This window comes from Esox lucius, chromosome 12 (assembly GCF_011004845.1).
Source record: "Esox lucius isolate fEsoLuc1 chromosome 12, fEsoLuc1.pri, whole genome shotgun sequence".
Taxonomy (NCBI): Eukaryota; Metazoa; Chordata; class Actinopteri; order Esociformes; family Esocidae; genus Esox; species Esox lucius.
Window position 1 is genome coordinate 501,201 of NC_047580.1, and position 22,153 is coordinate 523,353.

Consider the following 22,153-nt stretch of genomic DNA (forward strand, 5'->3'; position numbering starts at 1 on the left):
GAGATTGTAATTATTATTGTACTACATTGCCTTAAGGAGGAGGTATGACCTTAGATTTGTGCTTGAGATGATGTACAGAATCATCATTCAATCACAGGGAGTCTGTGGTTCTGCTTACTACTTACTTTTTTCAGACCTTATCATGGCACTCATCAAACGTTGCCACTGTTGTAGTTCTTTATTTCTTACACAGTGTCTTTCCACACCATCAATGAGTTCTCTACTAATCTGTCTGAAAACTTTATTCCCACATGCAGCGGCAGCTTGGCAGAGTACAGAAAATGCATTACAACTATCACAAGCTACAGATCAGATACCCAGAAGAAACCCAACAGAGAAAGCATTACAGAAACACTGTGCAAAAAGATCCATCAAACACTGCTTGTGTAGCCTTGGATCCCTGGCTACAGCAACTGCCAAGAGGTGTGACCCTGCCTGGCCCAAATGGTAGTGTGTTGCAGGTTTGCTGGTTCAAGTCCCACACAGGCCAGTCACTCCTTATTACACTGTCACAGTATAGATTTGGGAGACTGGTTGCTGAGGTGGGGATGGACACAAAATGGTGCATGGAAAGAACAGGACTCGGGGCAGTTTTCCTAGTGGAGTAACCCACCATGGAAACTGAAGCCTCCAGTTTGAGGTCAATTCTACTTCAGTTGACTGTATAACTGAAGTGTATAACAGTAACTATTGGTGAACTGTATAACTGAAGGTAATCCTGTTCTTTTCATAGGTTGGATTTGTTATGTTCAATACACAATGATTAAGTTGTCTAACCCCTGAAAGGTCAATGTTGGATTTAGAAGGAAAATTTGACATTTTTAAATTAGATTTTCAAATAGACAACAAAATACATAAAAACAGCACCACTACAAAAATCTAGGTCCAGGCACATTGTTTTTTCTGTTTTGATTTTTTATCTGTTATCTTCACCAAAATTATAATATTACAAAATGTCATCATTACTTGATAATAAAAGCTATCTTGTACTGAAAACCATTCAGAATGAAAAGCTTCAAAATGTACCCATACCATTATCTGCAGTTGGCAATTTGATTGGGGAAAGAAAACATCCAATTTACAGCTCCGGAAAAAATTAACAGTCCACTGCACTTTTCTTTCCTTTCCAGAAAAGTCGAAAAAAGGAAGGTTTTGAGTGAGGAACAGAAGGGTTAAAATTAAGAGACCACTGCAAATTGAACACTTCTGTACCTCACTCAAAACTTTCTTTTTCTACTTTTTTGGAAAGGAAAGAAAAAGGTGCAGGTCTGTTTTTTTCCAGAGCTGAATATATCTCACCGGACTGAAACATTTGACACTTTAATACAATTTTATCTATTGGAGGTGTTTTTGATGATTTAAAGCATGTTTTGAAAATTATCTGATATACAATTCTATTTGACTATACTGTGTGTTTCACTCATAGAATTTGAAATAGAATACTTTAGTAGGATATCTATGGTTACTCCATAGTCTTCATCTTTTTCTACCTTTCATATTCAGATACAAATTTGGTTAGGGCAATTTTATTCCGCTCATTCCCCCAATTATGGTCTTTCCTTCCCTTCTCAACCTGCTCCTCTCTTCTCTTTTATTCTTTCATTCATATTAACTCTACTATTGCTCTTTCTCTCATTCCATTTGCTCTCTATCCTATCTTTATTTCTTGTAGTTGCCAAACTGGATGGCCAGGCGGTCACTGACACAACGGAAGGCAGCAGGTTGGACCTCCCAGTAGTTGACTGGGTTAGAGTAGAGGCTGATGCCGTTATAGAAAGTCCTCTTCATCCCAAAGCCTCGTGGGCAGAAGGCATCCACTCCCACCTGGCTGATGTTGTTAGAATGGAGGTACACCACCTACAGGATAGCAGGTGGATAGCACATGGGACTGTAATTAGGAAACAACCAAGCATTTATAAATGTTTCAACTTCTGTGTTGAGAAATTGTGTTTTTGATCTGTTCCTTGATGTTCAAGAACATTTTGTAACTGAACATGGCTCTGGTTGTGTGACTTATCAAACATGGAAGTAGTTTAATGGCCCACAAACAATGAAATGTTCACAATCTTGTACCCATTATTTCTTGAAAAGAAAATAATAGTTTTGTGTACCTATTCAGCCTTGCAACAACAATAACCAGCTCGCTGTTCAAATAAAATCATGACACATCACTTCCTTGGACCCATCATCTCGAAAAGAGGAGCTGGGCTTGTCAAATTCTTATAGAACTGCTTTAAAACCTTTGTGATGCCTACCAATAACACCCTCAAAGTCACTCACTTGTAGGTACTTCATGTCAGGCAGACCCTTGGGGATTGCTGTGAGCCTGTTGTTCTCCAGATGCAACTCTCTTAGATGGGGGAGGAATGCCAGACTGCCATTCTCTATCATTAGGATGTGGTTAAAACCCAGACCCAACCTGGCAACCAGAGTGTCAGAGAAGGAAAATAAATGAGGATGTCTTTCAGAAACTACATTTAAAGGAGTGCATCACAGATAAATATATATGGTGATAAAACCTAATTATGTTAGTTGTGCAATATATTTATAGCTAAAATAATGAGTAGAATATTATTTTGTGCATGATCTCTTTTGGCAAATCAAAAGCTGGTTCAAAGGGGCAACTGCACATTTCTGTACTTTTGCATAATAGGATGTACACTGTCTTGCAGGAGTATTCAGAGCCCTGAGCAATTCTCTCATATCGCTAAATTACAAATGGTACATCATTGTTTAAAATTGTATTTAAAAACAGGGACCCTCTCAAACAATTGTTGTAAGTTTCCATTGACTTTATGTTAGGAAAGATTTGTAAAAAAGAAAAGAATTCAACTGAAATATGTTGCTTGCGTATTCAACCCCTGCAATATGGAATCTTCCTGTGTACACAGTTTAATGTGTTATTAGGACAAGGTTACCTTACAATGGGCCTCCACCTGTGAACACTTGATGTTGCTGGGTGGAGGTTTGCAGGAAGAAACTGTTACTCAAAAATTACCTGTAGAAAGCAACTAAGTGACCCAGCTGCCATGTGGACAATTCTTTATGGTCCTACGCAAAGTGTGGTATTAATCAATATTAATGTTTGCTTGAGAACAGCCATAACCATTGTGGTGGAAATTTGAACATGAGAACCAAATTATGATATTTGTTGTCATTACCACTGCTAGAATTTGGCAGTAGTGATGTCTTTTTCTGTTGTTTCTAATATTAGTTTTCTGTATAGTTGCCATTTAGTATGCTATGAAATGTTTGTAATCCAATGTGGAGGAATGAGAGTGGACTGCCGGTAGACAATGTATGGTTTTACTCTATAAGGAAATAAACGTAAAGTTAGAGTGGTGCAGAGTTGGGGAGTAACGGATTGCAAGTAATCCGTTACATGTAACGGATTACAGAAGAACAGTAACTGTAATCTGTTACTTTACCAACTAAAATATTGTAATCGATATTTTTTCATTTGAAAAAGAATAGGTGCGTGAAATAATTTTGACACCATGCATGTTTTTCATTTAATGTTAACCAAAATTACAATTGCGCGCCTCAGTTGTGTGTATGATCATCATGCGAGCAAATGTGGGCGCGCAGAAACAGATTAGTGACAGATTAAGCGCTTTTCTCCGGTTTTGGTTGGTTGGATGGCTGGTAAAAACAGAGCTGATAATATAAGTCGACCCATATAAAATGTGATTCAGTTATCTACTCGACGCATCTTTCTCAGAACAATGATAGGCAATAGGCCTTGGTGTTATATATATACAGGTTTCAAGGTTTATTTGTCAAATGCACCAAACAACACAGCCAGGAAGAGTTGCACTGAACAACACAGACAGGAATTGTTTAGAAAATTAGGCAACTATTAATTAGATAGCTGTAACATGGTGCTGCCTTCAAGATAAAACATTCTAAGGAATTTATCACGATATTTGAGGAGAAAAGATGCTGGGAAGCACATTGCCAAAGGATGATGATTTGCATTTGACACAGCCACCTCAACTCCATACAGGTAGGCCAAGAGATTCTGCTTGCTTTGCATCTCAGAAAATTGTGTTAATTCGTTACCATTGGCTGCTGACGACAATGACTTTAAGCTAAAAGTGCAGGTGTATAATCACAGTTTATTTCTTTCATTAGCGTTTTGAAAATCCATTGCTGGTTGCCCTAATAATCGCAGGTTACCTTTGCGCGGGTAAAACTGATTTATGTGTCGTGTTCATGATTGCTAACGTGCATTCGCGTGCCTGGTGTTTTCTGCAATGTTTTGACAATGTTGGTGGTCGTGGAGCAAAACATCAGACTACTGTGCATTAAGTGTAGGCTTGAAAAAGCTACGGATATCCATATTTTTATTTACAGTAATGTCAATACCCTTTTCGGCAAATTTACATTTAAGATTCAATGAAGTTTAGAAGCAATAGAAAGCATGAATACAACACAAATAAAATAATAGGTAAACACATCTTTAGATTTTGGGTTACGTTCAGATAAAAAGTCAGATTCTGGAATTACAAGGGTTATTGGAATATTTGGAATGACTGAATATCTGACAGACCTTGTGTGTGTAATGTAGAAATGTAGCCCAATCATATTGAAGTAGAATGCAATGGTTTAGAAACCCTTTCCAAAGGCACTGTACATGACCCATAAGGTATGATGCAAATTCAATTTCTGGCCAGCTATGGAAACTCTAACATTGATCGATCCCGCAAAAGGTGTTCAGTTCTTTAAGAAGCCCTCCTGTTTTCCACTCATTACCTGTATTAACTGCACCTGTTTGAACTTGTTACCTGTATAAAAGACACCTGTCCACACACTCAATCAAACACACTCCAACCTCTCCACAATGGCCAAGACCAGAGTGCTGTGTAAGGACATCAGGGATGAAATTGTAGACCTGCATGGCATGGGCTACAGGACAATAGGCAAGCAGCTTGGTGAGAAGGCAACAACTGTTGGCGCAATTTGAAGAAGTTCAAGATGACGGTCAATTTCCCCCAGCCTGGGGCTCCATGGAAGATCTCACCTCGTGGGGCATCAATGATGATGAGTAAGGTGAGGGATCAGCCCAGAACTACACGGCAGGACCTGGTCAATGACCTGAAGAGAGCTGGGACCACAGTCTCAAAGAAAACCATTAGTAACACACTACGCCGTCATGGATTAAAATCCTGCAGCGCATGCAAGGTCCCCCTGCTTAAGCCAGTGCATGTCAGTAACCATCTGGATGATCCAAAGGAGGATTGGGAGAAGGTCATGTGGTCTGATGAGATAAAAATAGAGCTTTTTGGTATAAACTCCACTCGCCGTGTTTGGAGGAAGAAGAAGGATGACTACAACCCCAAGAACACCATCCCAACTGTGAAGCATGGAGGTGGAAACATCCTTCTTTGGGGATGCTTTTCTACAAAGGCATCCCCAAAAATATTGAGGGGAGGATGGATGGGGCCATGTATGTAAGAGTTTCTAGGAAACCATACAGAAACAGTGCAAAGGGGTGGAATAACACAATTGGTTCTGCAAAGCACGCTACTAGATTCTTTTTTCAAAATATGTGTATTACATTTTCTGAGAAATCATTTATTCAATTGTTTTTCCATTGCACCTTTCATGAAATATTTCTTGACAGGCTGTGACATTATAATTCATGTGATTTAAAAAATGTCAGTTCATTTGTAATGATAACAATTCATATAAAGTAGTCATTTGTTAAATCAAAGCCTCATGTAAAACCATTTCAAATAAAAGTAATATACCATACGCTGCATTTCAGAGATCACATTGTTAGAGACCGATGGTACCTATTTGCAGAAAGCAGAAATCATTTTGGTGTCATCTTTGTTTTAATCATATTTTATTGAGACAAAATAAGATACAAGCAATTCCAGTGCATATCCAACTGCCATCCCCAGTAACATACAAAACAAGTAGAATCATCATACCATTATCCTTATAGGAGATTTGTCTATATATGTGCAAAACCACGCCCCTGCATATGTTCATCTGTCAATGGCGGCCATGTTTTTCAACATACTGGCCTGGCTGATATAACTTTTGAGGACCTTGGTCCCTAGATGCCAAATATCAAAGTCCTTGAAGATCGGATTTTTGGTGCCAGAGGAGTAAATTTTTTTGTGTTTTTCACATATTCAAAATGGCCGGCAAACCATTAAAGCGAAGTTGATTAGTCCCAATGGTAAATATGTTCCTTGTGAGGAGGTGGACTTATCTAACTCTTTTCATGTCTGTATCTCAAACGGACTGAGTATGATGACCTTGCTAATGTGAAAAACCTCAATAGCGCCACCGTGTGGTTGATAAAAAAAACCTTGCAGTAATTTTTTTCCTTATGGTCCTTGTCAACATACTTACCAAGTAAAAGTATTATACCGTTATCCTTGTAGGAGGTGTCTATATATGTGCAAAACCACACCCCCACACATGTTCATTAGTCAATTGCATCCATGTTTTTTGACATACTGGCCTGGCTGATATAACTTTTGAGGACTTTGGTCCCAAGATGCCAAATATCGAAGTACGTGAAGATCGGACATTTGGTGCATGAGTTAATTTTTGAGTGTTTTTCAAAAAATCTAAAATGGCGGAAAATCCCAGAGGCAAACATTTTCATAATGATACACCTATGTAATTTTCAAGACTAGGTCACAAGGGGTGGGCGTGTTGAGGTTCAATAAATATCCAGATCACTGTTACCCAGTTTTAATTAATTAACGATTTTCCAAAATGTATAGGGATAACCAGCAGAGTCTTTCATAACAATGCACCAGAAGGTTCTGGTGCAGAAGGAGTGGAACAGACCAGGGGCTTGTCTACCTGCCTGGCCCAGGGGGACCAATGGAATTCTCACTGTTACGAGATCCCCAGCTATGGGCAAGTGATGTCATTATCTACAGTCTTGGAGGTGGTTGTTGCGGATTTCTCTTGCTCGTTAAAATCACAACATAAGGTTAATATTAAGATGAAAATATTGAGAAATAATATGAATGCACTATATTTACAAGAAATACGAAAGAAGATGATCTATACCAAACAAAAATACTATGAATCTAGTGCTAAGTTTGCTAAACTCTTAGCGAGCAAATTACAAAAGCAACAAACAGACAACACAATATGTAAAATAAGAGACCCAAATTCTAAGAGATGCGTTTATAAACAAAATGAAATTAAACAGGCCTTTCAGAATTACTATAAACAATTATACACACAACCAAAGTTAAAAGATGGAAAACAAATCAAGGGTTTCCTTGAACAACTTAATTTACCTGTTTTGTCAGATGATCAAAATCAAAGGCTAGTGGCTAATATCACAGAAAGAGAACTATTCTATGCCATATTAAGGCTTAAAACAAACAAATCTCCGGGTCCAGACGGATTTACGTCCGAATGGTATAAAAAACCATTCACCATTCCTCCTTCAAATATTTAATCAGGCTCTAAAAGAGGGTATGATGCCACCATCATGGAAACAGGCCACTATATCTGTAATTCACAAAGAGGGAAAGGACCAGCTTAATTGTAGTTCTTACAGACCTTTTTCTGTTCTTAATATTGATTACAAGCTTTTCACATCAATCCTTTCGAAGAGAATTGAAGAGATACTTCCAAAACTAATTTCTACTGATCAGACAGGATTCATCCCGCAAAGACAAACTCATGATAATATAAGACTTACATTACACATACTAAACCATATTGAAAAACACCAAACACAAGCTGCAGTGATTAGGCTTGACGCAGAAAAAGCTTTCGACTCCGTAAACTGGGCTTTTCTGTTTAGAGTACTGGAGAGATTTGGTTTTCACTCAGATTTTGTTATAGTGATCACAAAACCAACTGCACAGATATGGTCATTTATCAAATACAATTGAACTAGAACGCGGGACAAGACAAGGGTGCGGACTCTCCCCTTTACTCTTCGCCCTTTATATAGAACCGCTAGCTCAATTAATAAGGCAAACAAACAGTATAAAAGGTATAAATATTTCTGGTGATGTGCACAAGCTGGCGCTATACGTGATGATGTGTTATTGTACATAAGTGAACCAAACACATCACTTCCCAAAGTATTTCAGACTCTAAGTAGCTTTGGTGATTACGCTGGTTATAAACTAAATGTAAACAAAACACAGATATTGACATTTAATTATAATCCTCCAAAAACAAGAATCGATGAATTCAATCGTAAATGGGATCGGACAGTATTAAAATACCTAGGTATCTTAATCCCCAAAGATATAACTATTATAGCTGAGTGTAACTATGATGATCTTGTGAATGAAATAAAACTTGATATACACTCACCTAAAGGATTATTAGGAACACCATACTAATACTGTGTTTGACCCCCTTTCGCCTTCAGAACTGCCTTAATTCTACGTGGCAGATTCAACAAGGTGCTGAAAGCATTCTTTAGAAATGTTGGCCCATATTGATAGGATAGCATCTTGCAGTTGATGGAGATTTGTGGGATGCACATCCAGAGCACGAAGCTCCCGTTCCACCACATCCCAAAGATGCTCTATTGGGTTGAGATCTGGTGCCATTTCAGTACAGTGAACTCATTGTCATGTTCAAGAAACCAATTTGAAATGATTCGAGCTTTGTGACATGGTGCATTATCCTGCTGGTAGTAGCCATCAGAGGATGGGTACATGGTGGTCATAAAGGGATGGACATGGTCAGAAACAATGCTCAGGTAGGCCGTGGCATTTAAACGATGCCCAATTGGCACTAAGGGGCCTAAAGTGTGCCAAGAAAACATCCCCCACACCATTACACCACCAGCCTGCACAGTGGTAACAAGGCATGATGGATCCATGTTCTCATTCTGTTTACGCCAAATTCGGGCTCCACCATCTGAATGTCTCAACAGAAATCGAGACTCATCAGACCAGGCAACATTCTTCCAGTCTTCAACTGTCCAATTTTGGTGAGCTTGTGCAAATTGTAGCCTCTTTTTCCTATTTGTAGTGGAGATGAGTGGTACCCGGTGGGGTCTTCTGCTGTTGTAGCCCATCCGCCTCAAGGTTGTGCGTGTTGTGGCTTCACAAATGTTTTGCTGCATACCTCGGTTGTAACGAGTGGTTATTTCAGTCAAAGTTACTCTTCTATCAGCTAGAATCAGTCGGCCCATTCTCCTCTGACCTCTAGCATCAACAAGGCATTTTTGCCCACAGGACTGCAACATACTGGATGTTTTTCCCTTTTCACACCATTCTTTGTAAACCCTAGAAATGGTTGTGCGTGAAAATCCCAGTAACTGAGCAGATTGTGAAATACTCAGACCCGCCCGTCTGGCACCAACAACCATGCCATGCTCAAAATTGCTTAAATCACCTTTCTTTCCCTTTCTGACATTCAGTTTGGAGTTCAGGAGATTGTCTTGACCAGGACCATACCCCTAAATGCATTGAAGCAACTGCCATGTGATTGGTTGATTAGGTAATTGCATTCATGAGAAATTGAACAGGTGTTCCTAATAATCCTTTAGGTAAGTGTATATCACAGAGGGGTCTGGAGTGCGGGGGTTGGAGTACCACTAATTTTGACAAAACAAAATGTTACTGTTTGTAATTCAGTAAAATTAGAGAATTGTTCAGGGATTTGAATGAACCAATATGACATCTCTTCATCAGATGTCAGTACTCAGGTCATGGAAGGGTAAGGATAGATGGGTAAGGATAGATGAGAAAAGATTCCATTTTATGGAATATGAAATTGCTAGGGATATTCCAATCTCTGTTTCAAGTTTTAGTTTTTCGTAAAGTCACCACTAGGTGGCATGGTTTCTAAAGAAGGAGTCAATGGATGGTCACCACTAGCAGGCATGGTTGCCAAAGAAAGTGTCAATGGACGGTAGACATGTCCATAAAAGTGTTTTTTCTCAGTACAGCCTCAAACAGCTATTACATACATTGCAAGGGTCCGCTAACCAATCCATTATAATCTGGCAACTCTCAGTAGTCAATTATGGCAGATAACACTAACACTGATATAGCTCAGGGACACACTTGTAAATCCCACTGTATTTCTCTCACCTGTACAGGTGTTTGTAGCGGCTCAAGTCTTCCAGTTCGATTGCCTGAATCTGGTTGTGGTCCAGATGCAGTTCATGGAGACTGTCTGGCAGATCTGGAGGAGACAGAGCACACCCCTGTTAAAGATTAATTTAGATTTTTTTTAATAATAATAACAATTTCAGACAGTAGTTGTGAAAGTGGTGCCCATGAGCCAAAACGGGTCCCATTTGGCTTTTGTAAAATACTACATCCAATTGTGTCAACATCCCCATTTCTATGTTTTGTGTTATTACCTGCAATGTCATTTAAATCCAGCCATACAAGTAAACTGCACATTTTAGTTTTACATTTTTTTACAAAAATGACTGAATTACTAAATACTAAATTCCAACCACATTCATTGATAAAGGTTACTGAAGGAGACTTCACCAACTCAGTCAACATTGGAGGTAAGAAAGGAAGAAGCCTCATCAGACAAGACTGATGTTTGACCGACAATCCTTGGGTAAAAACATCTAGGCATGTTTGGCAAAAATTAAGCCCTGCCATTGAACAGAAGAGCCTTGTACCAACCATAACGAATGGAGGCGATGGTATTATGTGTGACAGGGTCGGTTGAGCCGGAGCTCCCAACACAGCCACAGCCCCAGGCAGCAAGTAAGTGTGGGGCAGTCAGACACAACCAGGGACACCTGGGGATTAATTATCTGTCTCCTTCTCCCGTATAAAACAGGTGCCCTTAATGAAGGCGCGAGGGGATGGCTGAGAGATGAACTGCCTGATTTAAGCTGCTAAAAGTGGGAGAGAGGAAAGATGCCAAAGGACAGGCCGGACTGTATTATTTTCATTAATGAACAGTGCCGTTAAGTTGGACAAAGGAGTCCATTTAAGTTTCGTTGTTCATTTTTGTTTTTGTTTCAGCTGGGTTTGGTGACCACCTGGTGGTTTGACCAAGTAAAGAAATACAAGGAATATGTGCCAATAAAACTCCCGTTTTGTCTGACTGTGCACAATTATCCAAAACACACAAGCTAAAAAATTATGGCTCAAAAATAAGAAATTGACGGTTATAGAATGGCAGCATAAGAGCCCATATCTCATTCATATTGAAATACTGAGGGGTAGACATGAAGGGGGCAATGCATGTAAGAATGCTCTTGAACATGACACATTAGGAGAAGTAGCATAAAGAAGAGTGGGCAAATAGTCCTCCCACGCAATAGTTACAAGAAAATGCTGCATGAAGTTATTTCAGCCAAAGGGGTAGCTGAACCTAGGGGTGTACTTTTTTTTCCAGTGTCATTAGGTTACCTGTCTTAGGTTATCTGTCTATAGTGATGAAGTGAAGATTTCATATTCATATGTACAATTAGTTAAAAACATACAACTCTCCAGGTGGTGTACTTACTTTTTCACATGATTGTACATTAGTTAACTCCCTGGTTGGTTGGCTTTCAGGAAGCTAGGACCACGCACCTTTGGGTACTCCGGTAAGTTGGGCCTCAGCGATGCGCAGGTAGTTTAGTTTTAGTCCCTTAAAGGCTCCTGGCTCAAACCCACTGTTCTGGATGGGGTTACCTCCCATCTCTAAAAAACATAAGACACATCTGTGCTGAATTTGAATTCTAGCATATTGGATTTGCTGAGGTAATACAGAAGAATCTTCAATGAATTCTAACCTATGCAGTTCATGCTGCCCAGTCCAGAGAAAGCTCCCTCATGGACCTTCTTGATATGGTTCTCATGGATCCTCAGCTCCACCAGAGATGGGGGAAGGTTCTTGGGGATGCCTGTCAGGAGGTTTCTAGAGAAGTACAACTTTTGCATGTGTTTCAGAGGAACAAAAGCCTTGGGGTGGACTTTACTGATCTTATTATTCACCAGGGACAGGGCCTAAGGAGAAAAAAGAGACAGAGGGTGTGTGTGTGAGAGAGAAAGAGAGTATGGGTACTAAATAAGCAAAGACAGCAACCCCTTTATGCCTTTTCTCACTCCTAAATTTGCCCTAGTTTAGTCAATGTCTTTTGTCAGCCTCTGCCTGCTGGCTCTCCTTTCCTTTACTCCAGGAAAGCCGTCATGTGTTCCTGTTCCAGGACAGATGGCCAAGCTCAATATTGGACCTGACCAGAGGCAAATAAAAAAAGTTATCTTTCTACAGACGCTTGCCTTAGAACATCTTATTATAAGAAATGTTATGAGGTAAATGACACACATTCCTCAGGAAACTGCTTTATGAAGGTCAAATCTACTGATGGCAGGTTTTTTAAGACAGTTAGTCTTGTTTTAAGAACTTGAACATGGGCTGCTGACAAATTGCGCCCAAATAGGGTTAACCCACTAATGTACTGTTGCTTATATAACTCGCATTGGAACACTGCCCCTTCGAAACGATAAGTCCAGTCTCCATACCCATTCAAACCAGCAGGCACTACGGTCTAGCTAACTTGCAGTCTTCTAGAATTTAGGCTAAGCATGTGTTCCTAGGGCCAGAGGGCCGCCATCCAACTCCTGTCATCAATTTAGCAAGCAGAGGCATTACGTCAACTGGGTTAACCTGCATGGTTGGAATTTTAATGCGGATCATAGCAAGGATTGGAAAACGATGGAAATATGTGCACTTACAACTAAGACAGGTAGACCTAAGTTGCTCTGGATAAGATTACCACATTATTATTATTAATGTCCACCACCAATGAAATCTGTGTGTTTGTTTTTGTTTGTTTGTACTATGGTTATTTTTTGTGAAATGTCTAAATATTGAGAGCTGGCATTTTCAAAATTACATTGACTAATGCAAGCAAAAAATACAAATCCATTAAGATGTGTGCATGTATTTATATGGAAGATTCACATGCCACCAGCACAATTTTCTTTGAATTCAAAGTTTGAGTTTTTGAATCCAGGAAGGTCCATAGAGATTAGGCTATACCTTGTGTTTTTATAAAATTCATATTAAATGTATCTAAAATATAAGATTACTCATTCAAAACAACAATTAAGTTTATTTGTAAATAATTCAAGAATCTCAAGCGGAATTTTCAAGTGGTTTTCAAAATGAATCTGGTTGAGATTATAAGGTTCATAGGCTACTATGGAGAATTGTTTACAATCAAATGTTTTTTTACAATGCTAGTGCTGTGATTGTTGCTGTTATATTATGCAATTAAGGTATTACATTTTGTTCTGTAATTTAGCCCACTGTAAAAAACTTGGATTAATGATTTTCTAAATTACATTGATTGGCACAAGCATAGACATAATAAATCCATTAAAAAAAATTCTGCTTATCGAATCCGGTTCTTTTCAAATCCCAGTTCTTATTCCAATATTTTTGGGAGAGAAGAAATAACATGCATATTTCAAGAAGTATAATCTGCCTAACTTTTACTCTTTGCACATTTAGGCTATAATCAGTCAACTGTCGACAGTGACAGGATTAAAGGTTTCTATTTCACTTAATTTATGAAAGAAATATAATTTCTTATAAGGAATGATAAACAGAAACAATTACAAACCAAAAATATAGTTGCAAGTAACCAAGGGACGGGGTTCTCCTGTGACATGGTGAGCATGGGGATGCAGCCATATAAACATTGTAAGCATACGGCAGCAGAAATAATCTCATGGTAAGCTCTTTAATATCGTTTTTTTTACTATGGTCAGCCATATTGTCCACCATCTTGTATAATTTCTCTCAGCTTAAAAACACCCTATGGGGAGACATCTATTAGACACATATATGCCACTCGCCTGGTCAAACAGAGTTACTGTTGATTTTATGTAGAATTTAAATGTTTCATGAAAACAATATCCAAGATGGCAGACATGATACAGTGGATATACAAAGTCTACACACCCCTGTTAAAATGCCAGGTGTTTGTGATGTTTAAAAATTCAACAAAGATAAATCTGGTCAGAACTTTTTCCACCTTTAATGTGACCTATAACGTGAACAATTCAAATGAAAAACAAACTGAAATCTTTGAGGAGAAAAAAATAAAATAAAATAACTCACAATAACCTGGTTGCATAAGTGTGCACACCCTTAAACTAATACTTTGTTGAAGCACCTTTTGACTTTATTACAGCACTCTTGACATGGCAATATTTGCCCACTCTTCTTTGCAAAAGCGCTCCAAATCTGTCAGATTGCGAGGACATCGCCTGTGCCCTCTTCAGATCACCCCACAGATGTTCAATTGGATTCAGGTCTGGGCTCTGGCTGGGCCATTCCAAAACGTTAATCTCCTTCTGGTGAACCCATGCTTTTGTGGATTTGGATGTGTGCTTTGGGTCATTGTCATGAAAGGTGAACTTCATCTTCAGCTTTCTAACGGATGCCTGAAGGTTTTGTGCCAAAATTGCCTGGTATTTGGAACTGTTCATAATTCCCTCCACCCTGACTAAGGCCCCGGTTCCAGCTGAAGAAAAACAGCCCCAAAGCATGATGCTGCCACCACCATGCTTCACTGTGGGTATGGTGTTCTTTGGGTGATGTGCAGTGTTGTTTTTGCACCAAACATACCTTTTGGAATTATGGCCAAAAAGTTCAACCTTGGTTTCATCAGACCATAACACATTTTCCCACGTACTTTTGGGAGACTTGACGCCTCTTGGAAGCGTCCCTCACCAGTTTTCTTCTTGTCTTTTCATCAATTTTGGAAGGACGTCCAGTTCTTGTTAATGTCTCATTTGTGCCATATATTCTCCACTTGATGATGCCTTCACTGTGTTCCATGGTATATCTAATTCTTTGGAAATTATTTTGTACCCTTCACCTGACTGATATCTTTCAACAATGAGATCCCCTTGATGCTTTGGAAGCTCTCTGCATGACTTTTGCTCTGAGATGCAACTAAGTAAATGTCAGGACAATCCTACTAGAAAAGCTGAATTTTATTTGTGATCAGAGTCATTTTAAATGATGGCAGGTGTGTAATTACTTCTATTTAAGATGAGTTTGAGTGTGATTGGTTAATTCTGAACACAGCCACATCCCCAGTTATATGAGGGTGTGCACACTTATGTAACCAGGTTATTGTAAGGTTATTATTTTTCATTTCTCCCCCTCGAAGATTTCAGTTTGTTTTTCAATTGAATTGTTTATATAATAGGTCAGATCAGTCCGACTACAGGTAGATTTTAACCTTTTCACGCGTGAGTTTCAAATATTCCTTACCGAGAGTGAGTTTTTTTGCACGTGACTTCAGTACTCTCCAGCATTTGAACTCACGCCAGCATTTGAACAGTCACCTTGCTAGGTAAGGAACACTACATGCATTGCATTGCAAGCTTCTCTCGTTGACTCGAATTCTAAGAGCTGCAAAAGTTGGTTGATTTATAACTGTAGCTAGCTAGAAAACGTCAGCTACCCGCTAGCAAATGTCAGCTGCCCGCTAGCTAACAAATCATGACCAGTAATTCAGTGCAGTGAAAATGAATAAACTATATAAAATGCATACAACGGGGAACGTAACTTCTAGAAAGTTTTTGCAATGGTTTTGATCGGTAGTAGTTGCTAATATAATTCGTTTTTGTGTATTAGTATTGGCTGTCTGTTGGTAAGTAAATAACACTTCTTGTCCCGATTTGAATGCTTTCTACCTGGTTAATATCATAGTATGGTCTTGAAACAATTACAATCAGGAAATAAAGTTATAAACACTATTTGAGCTAAATGTGAGTAAATAATAGCGCGGTTGTACCAGCCATTGTTACGTTACTTGTAGCTAGGTATGCTAATGTTAGCTAGGTATGCTCTAGATTGATCACACTGCTGTGATCGTACGCGCCAAAGGGTTAAGATAACTCTTACAGTGGTATTAGAGTTAGCATGAAGGGCTAACATTGTCATGTCATACTTCAGTATGATAGTATGACATAGCAATTAGATCCATTAGCAGCCCTGTGCAGAAATATAGCCTAGAGCCTGTGGGAACAGGATGGAAACAACAACTTCATGATAGTAGCAAACTAAAGTACTGAAACACCCCTGGGGGAGGATTCTGATCACATACCTACATGATAGACAGTTGTAATCCACACACCTACATCAATTATTTGCTATCAGGCAGCACCACCACCCCAAACTCTACCAAGCACCATGCCAGCAAATTGATGTAAGATTCTGAAATCAGCCATACCATTCCAACATAAAGCAGCAAACCACACCAAACAGAATGGTTTTCCTTTCTATGGTTGACACCCAAACACGACCATAATTCCCCAAAAAACATTCAAGAGTGTACCACAAGATGGCACAAAAAAAAGCTCTCTCACCTTCATATCAATTACAACAAACATAAACATGAACAAATAGAACAGTCGCTAAGCATGCAGGGATATCGATAATGGGAAAGGAATATTCCTTATTTATACAGTAAAAAGCTAATCAAACTCTGTGAAAAACAGATAATTATTGTGCTTCTTGATAACAGAAATGTACAATCTTTCTGAAATACAGAAAATTACATGTAAAAATGCCCTATAAGGGATACGTATAAGACACATATGCCGCTGGCCAGGTCAATCAAATTGTTGATATACAGTCCACTTTCGAAAGGCATAGACACAGACAGAGGCGTCGCTAGGATCACAATACATTCGGGGCTGTATATTTCTGTACACAGTAAGGATGGGAAACTGTTGACCTCAACTGAGGAGGTAATAGGCCGATGGAAGGAACACTTTGAGGAACTCCTAAATCCTACTAACACGCACTCTATAGTGGAGGCAGAGCTGGAGGCTGATGGGGAAGCATCGTCAATCTCCATGGCACAAGTCACTGAGGTAGTCAAACAACTTTGTCACCAATCCTGTTTGTAACTTTTATGGACAGGATATCGAGGTGTAGTCGGGGTGGGGAGGGATTGCAGTTCGGTGGGCTGGGGATCTCATCACTGCTTTGTGCGGATGATGTGGTCCTGATGGCATCAGTGGTCTGTGACCTTCATCACTCACTGGACCGGTTCGCAGCCGAGTGCAAAGCGGTTGGGATGAGGATTAGCACCTCTAAATCTGAGGCCATGGTTCTCAGTAGGAAACCAATGGAGTGCCTTCTCAAGGTAGGGAATGAGGCGTTACCCCAAGTTAAGGAGTTCAAGTATCTCTGGGTCTTGTTCGCGAGTGAGGGGACAATGGAGCGTCTGCGCAGCGGGGGCGGTACTGCATTCGCTTTACCGCACCGTTGTGACGAAAAGAGAGCTGAGCCGGAAGGCAAAGCTCTCGATATACTGGTCAATTTTCCTTCCTACCCTCACCTATGGTCATGAAGGCTGGGTCATGGGTCAAGATTGCGAGTACAAGCGGCTAAAATGGGTTTTCTCAGATGGGTGGCTGGCTTCTCCCTTAGGGATAGGGTGAGAAGCCAAGCCATCCATGAGGTACTCGGAGTAGAGCCGCTGCTCTTTTGCATCGAAAGGAGCCAGTTGAGGTAGTTCGGGCATCTTTTAAGGATGCCCCCAGGACGTCTCCCTAGGGAGGTGTTCCAGGCACGTCCAGCTGGGAAGAGACCTTGGGGTAGGCCCAGGACTAGGTGGAGAGATTTTACTTTGACACTTGCCTGGGAACGCCTCGGGATCCCCCAATCAGAGCTGGCAAATGTGGCTCGGGAAAGGGAAGTTTGGGGTCCCCTGCTGGAGCTCCTGCCCCCGCGACCCGATACCGGATAAGCGGATGAAGATGAGATGAGAAATGTTTGTATGTTTCATGAAATTGTCACTATAGAAGTGAATACAAGATAGCGGACATGATTGGTTCCTGATGCAGTGTTACACGTCCTGGGGAATGAGGCATGTAAAATCAGCATTCTAGGTTAATCGGTGAAAAAACTGAAAGGGGTGTGGCCTGTGGCGGCCCCTGTGGAGGAATCGGGTTGGGTCTCTTTGTATTAGGTATACGTTGTCGCTATTTTCAGTGGTCCTGTTCATATCATTTTCCCATAATGCAATGCACACACAGTTTATGGATACATTTGTTTTACACTGGTCAGCCATTTTGTCTGCCATCTTGCAATGTATCTCTTATTCCACATCAAACTAGAGGCATGTATGAGACATCGGTATGCCAAAGGGCAGGTCAATCTGACATATTGTTGATTTAAAGTACATTCTTATAGGTTTTTTCCAAATTTCCACTGTACAGAAAATTCAAGATGGCAGACATGATAGGTCCTTGATGCAATTCTTTACCTCCTGGGGAATGAGGCATGTACACAAAAAAAATGCACTCTAGGTCATTCGTTGTGGAAATAGTGTCATTGTGGAAAAAAGTAATCAGGGCGTGGCCCATGGGACGCCTTGTTCAAGTAAATGCTTAATCATATTGGAAGTGCTTCCTCCCTCGGAGGAAATATTTTTACTGCAGGCCTTGCATTTGGATGTGTCAATAAAAAATAAAATAAATCGTGAAGCTAAGCCACACTTTTGAGCGTTTGCTGTGGTCAGCCATGGTCCAGGATGTAAACAGAAGTGTCTCTCCTCAGTTCTCACGTGCTTGCTTTGTTGACGTACTTCGAGAAATTACGTGACATTAGGTCCGCTGTCCGCATAGCAGGTGCTAGCAGATAAGTGCAACTTTTATGGACTGTAAAGTGTACGACTGAAATACAAACCTTAGGAACCAAACAGAATCGAAATGCAAGTGTCTTTTTGAATCCAGTTCTTGAAAATTTGGAACCGGTTATTGATACCTTAGATATATGTTAACTCACTTTTTTTCACACTCAATCACATACAGGCAGACCAACACAATACTATGTAAGTGGTGCGTCGTCCCTTACTTTTATATCTGTGAGATGTGAGGGTATATGCTCCAGGAAAACCACAAAAAACTATCAGGACATGGGTTGGTGCACCAGTCTCAAGTGAGACTGCAACAATGTGTTCAGTTGGGAATCCAGTCCATTTTTCTGAGTGACACTCGACAACCTCCCCGGACCTGGAAAGCACTTCATGTTTTTGGTCTAGTCATCGTGCTTTTTAGTCAGCACATATCCTGTTTCTGGGTTATGTGCACATGTACCTCGGGTATGTATATTCTGGATTGTGACCAGATGCACGACTTTAAGTTTTGGGTCACTTAGAAATATCAGATTTTTTTAAAGAAAGGCAAATTTTTTGTCCATTAAAATACAATTGATCAGAAATACAGTGTAGACATTGTTAATGTTGTAAATGACTATCATAGGTGGAAATGTCAGATCTTTATTGGAATGTATACATAGGTGTACAGAGGCCCATTACCAGCAACCATCAGACCTGTGTTCCAAAGGCACGTTTTGTTAGTTAATCCACGTTTATCATTTTAAAAGGCTAATTGATAATTAGAGAACCCTTTGGTAATTATTGTTAGCAAAGCTGAAAACTGTTGTGCTGATTCAAGGTGCAATAAAACTGACCTTCTTAAGACTAATTCAGTATCTGGAGCCTCAGCAATTGTGGTTTGAAACAGAAAACTTTCTTAGGAAACTCATCAGTCTATTCTTGTTCTGAGAAAGGAAGGCTATTATATGTGAGAAATTTCTAAGACACCGACGGTCTCCAACAACGCTGCGTACTTCTCCCTTCATAGAGTAGTGTCTCTAACCAGAATTGAAAAATTAGTGGGAAAGTGCAGAAAAGAGCAAGAGGACAAATACATTAGAGGTTCTAGTTTGAGAAACTGACAGCTCACATGTCCTCAAATGACAGATTCATTAGATAGTACCTGCAAAACACCAGTCTCAATGTCAACAGTGAAGATGCAACTCCGGGATGCTGGCTTTCTAGGCAGTGTTGCAAAGAAAAAGCCATATCTCAGATTGTCCAATAAAGAGAAAAGATTAAGATGGGCAAAAGAACACAAACACTGGACATAGAAACATTGGCAAAAATGTGTGATGGACAGACGAATCTAAGAATGTTCACAAATAAGAACGCAGACCAAATGAAAAGATGCTGAAGGAGTGCTTGATGCCGTCTGTCAAGCATGGTGACGCAATGGTCTGGGGGTACTTTGGTGTTGGTAAAGCAGAAAAATTGTACAGGGTTAAAGGGATCTTGAAGAAGCTATCACTCCATTTTGCAATTCCAAACCCTGTGGACGGTGCTTGATTTGAGACAATTTCATCCTCCTAACAGGACAATGACCCAAAGCACAGCTCTGAACTATGCAAGAACTATTTAGGGAAGAAGCAGTCAGCTAGTATTCTGTATAATGGAATGGCCACCACAGTCACTGGATATCAACACCAATGAGCTGTTGTGGGAGCAGCTTGACCGTATGGTTGACCGTATGCTTGACCGTCTGCCCATCAAGCCAATCCAACTTGTGGGAGTTGCTTCATGAAGCATGGGGTGAAATCTCTTCAGGTTACCTAAAAAAATTGACAACTAGAATGCTAATGGTCCACAAGGCTATAATTGCTGCAAATGGAGATTTGTTTGATGAAAGCAAAGTTTAAAGTACACAATTATTATTATTAAAATCCTTATTTTTAACCTTGTTATTTCATTTTGCTATATTTCCTATTCTAACATATGTATTCATGAGTGTTTTTATGGAAAACAAATACATTTGAACCCAAAACATTTGAACAGTAGTGTTTTTAATCATTTGTCTCTGTTTCCTCATCTTCCTCACAAATTGGCTGTTAGCAAAATGCAAAAAGATGAATCACAACAAATTTGATTCTTAATTTACCTTTTGTCTCAAATGCCAAATTTATTATGAATGTTTTATTTTAAAAGTCAGGCATAAGTATTAATTAGGGGTGCTTGCCAAAGGCAAAGCACAACTGTAGGTTTCTCACATATTCTCCTTATTCTTATTCCTCCAGCTCTACAGCCTACAAAAGCTATAAATATGAAAACAACTCCCAAACGTCCCAAATGCTTGAACTTGGGTTCCTTTAGCAGAAATTTTGACAGCTATTATACTTTGTATACTATATCAATATTAAAATGAGCCACCAATGTATTTCAATGGGGAAGAAGTGTCCATAGACTTGAATGGTAAAGTCAAAAAGTTCTGGACACATCCAAACCAACGGCAAGATGTTCAAACATTCAAATATTGCAAAATTAACATGTTTCCAAGTCAAAAATTCTGGACGCATCTCCTCCTACATTTTTTAAGCTATTAAGTCCAAACCAATGCCAAGATGTTAAGGTTGGCCCAACTTGAGCTGCTTGTATTCAGTTTTTTGATACTATGTTTACTTTTGTAGTTTTTAACCATTCAAAACTTGCATAAATTAACGTGTTTCAATGAGTGTTTCAATTCAAAATGTTCATGCTTTTGGGCCAATCAACCTTTGATAACAACTTTAAAGGTTTGAAGCTATCATAAATAAGAATTATATTACATGTTTATAAACAATTGAGTGTATAATTGCTAATTTACGTTGTTAGGACATAACTGAGAATGACACTTCAAAATTAAATCAATTTCATATGATGAAAAGTTTATTGATTTTACAGATGCTAATTAGCGTAATTAGCATAACTAGTGTTGACTAGCTATTAGGCTGTATTCTGATTAGCGTATTCAGCATTAATTTGTTTTTTGGCTGTATCTTTTGAACCGTTTGAGCTAAAGACACAAATTGCCTCTCATTCAAAAGTTTAGACTATTCCCAGTTCATATAATGAAACCTTTATTAATTTTACCAGGGCTAATTAGCGTAATTACCTTTAACTAACTATTAGGCTGTATCTTTATCTGTATCTTCTGAACCGTTTAAGCTACAGACATGAAACTGATTCTCATTCAAGAGTTTTGACTGTTTCCATTTAATTTAATGACTTTTACGTATGCTAATTAGCGTAAATAGCATGAATTAACTATTAGGTTTTTTTAACTATTATCTTTTGAACAATTTGGGCTGCAGACACAAAACCAACATTGTTTCACACATTTAGGCTATCCCCACTGTAAATTATGAAACTTTAATTGATTTTTCAAATACTAATTAGCATAATTACCGTTAATTAACTGTTAGGTTGTAACTTTTAAACATTTGTGTAGGCTAATTGCAGACTTTTACCAAATACATTACTTATTTCTTTATTGATACCACTTTTCTGCACGAATATTTCCTGAAGACTGCATTTGTTTTTATCAATAAAAACGTATTA

General features: G+C 39.2%; 1 protein-coding gene across 2 annotated transcripts in view; it reads right to left on the reverse strand.

Annotated features, from left to right (window-relative positions):
• Nucleotides 1–1,236: 1,236 nt before the first annotated feature.
• Nucleotides 1,237–22,153, reverse strand: part of bgnb (biglycan b) — a 131,938-nt gene continuing 111,021 nt past the window's right edge. For both annotated transcript variants that reach the window (XM_013132499.3, XM_010865667.3), the window contains exons 4-8: nucleotides 11,717–11,930; nucleotides 11,514–11,624; nucleotides 10,056–10,149; nucleotides 2,281–2,419; nucleotides 1,237–1,857 (exon numbers count right to left, since the gene is read on the reverse strand). In XM_013132499.3, coding sequence (XP_012987953.1) covers nucleotides 1,660–1,857; nucleotides 2,281–2,419; nucleotides 10,056–10,149; nucleotides 11,514–11,624; nucleotides 11,717–11,930 — 756 coding nt within the window. In that variant the 3' untranslated portion in view covers nucleotides 1,237–1,659. The remainder of the gene's footprint in view (nucleotides 1,858–2,280; nucleotides 2,420–10,055; nucleotides 10,150–11,513; nucleotides 11,625–11,716; nucleotides 11,931–22,153) is intronic.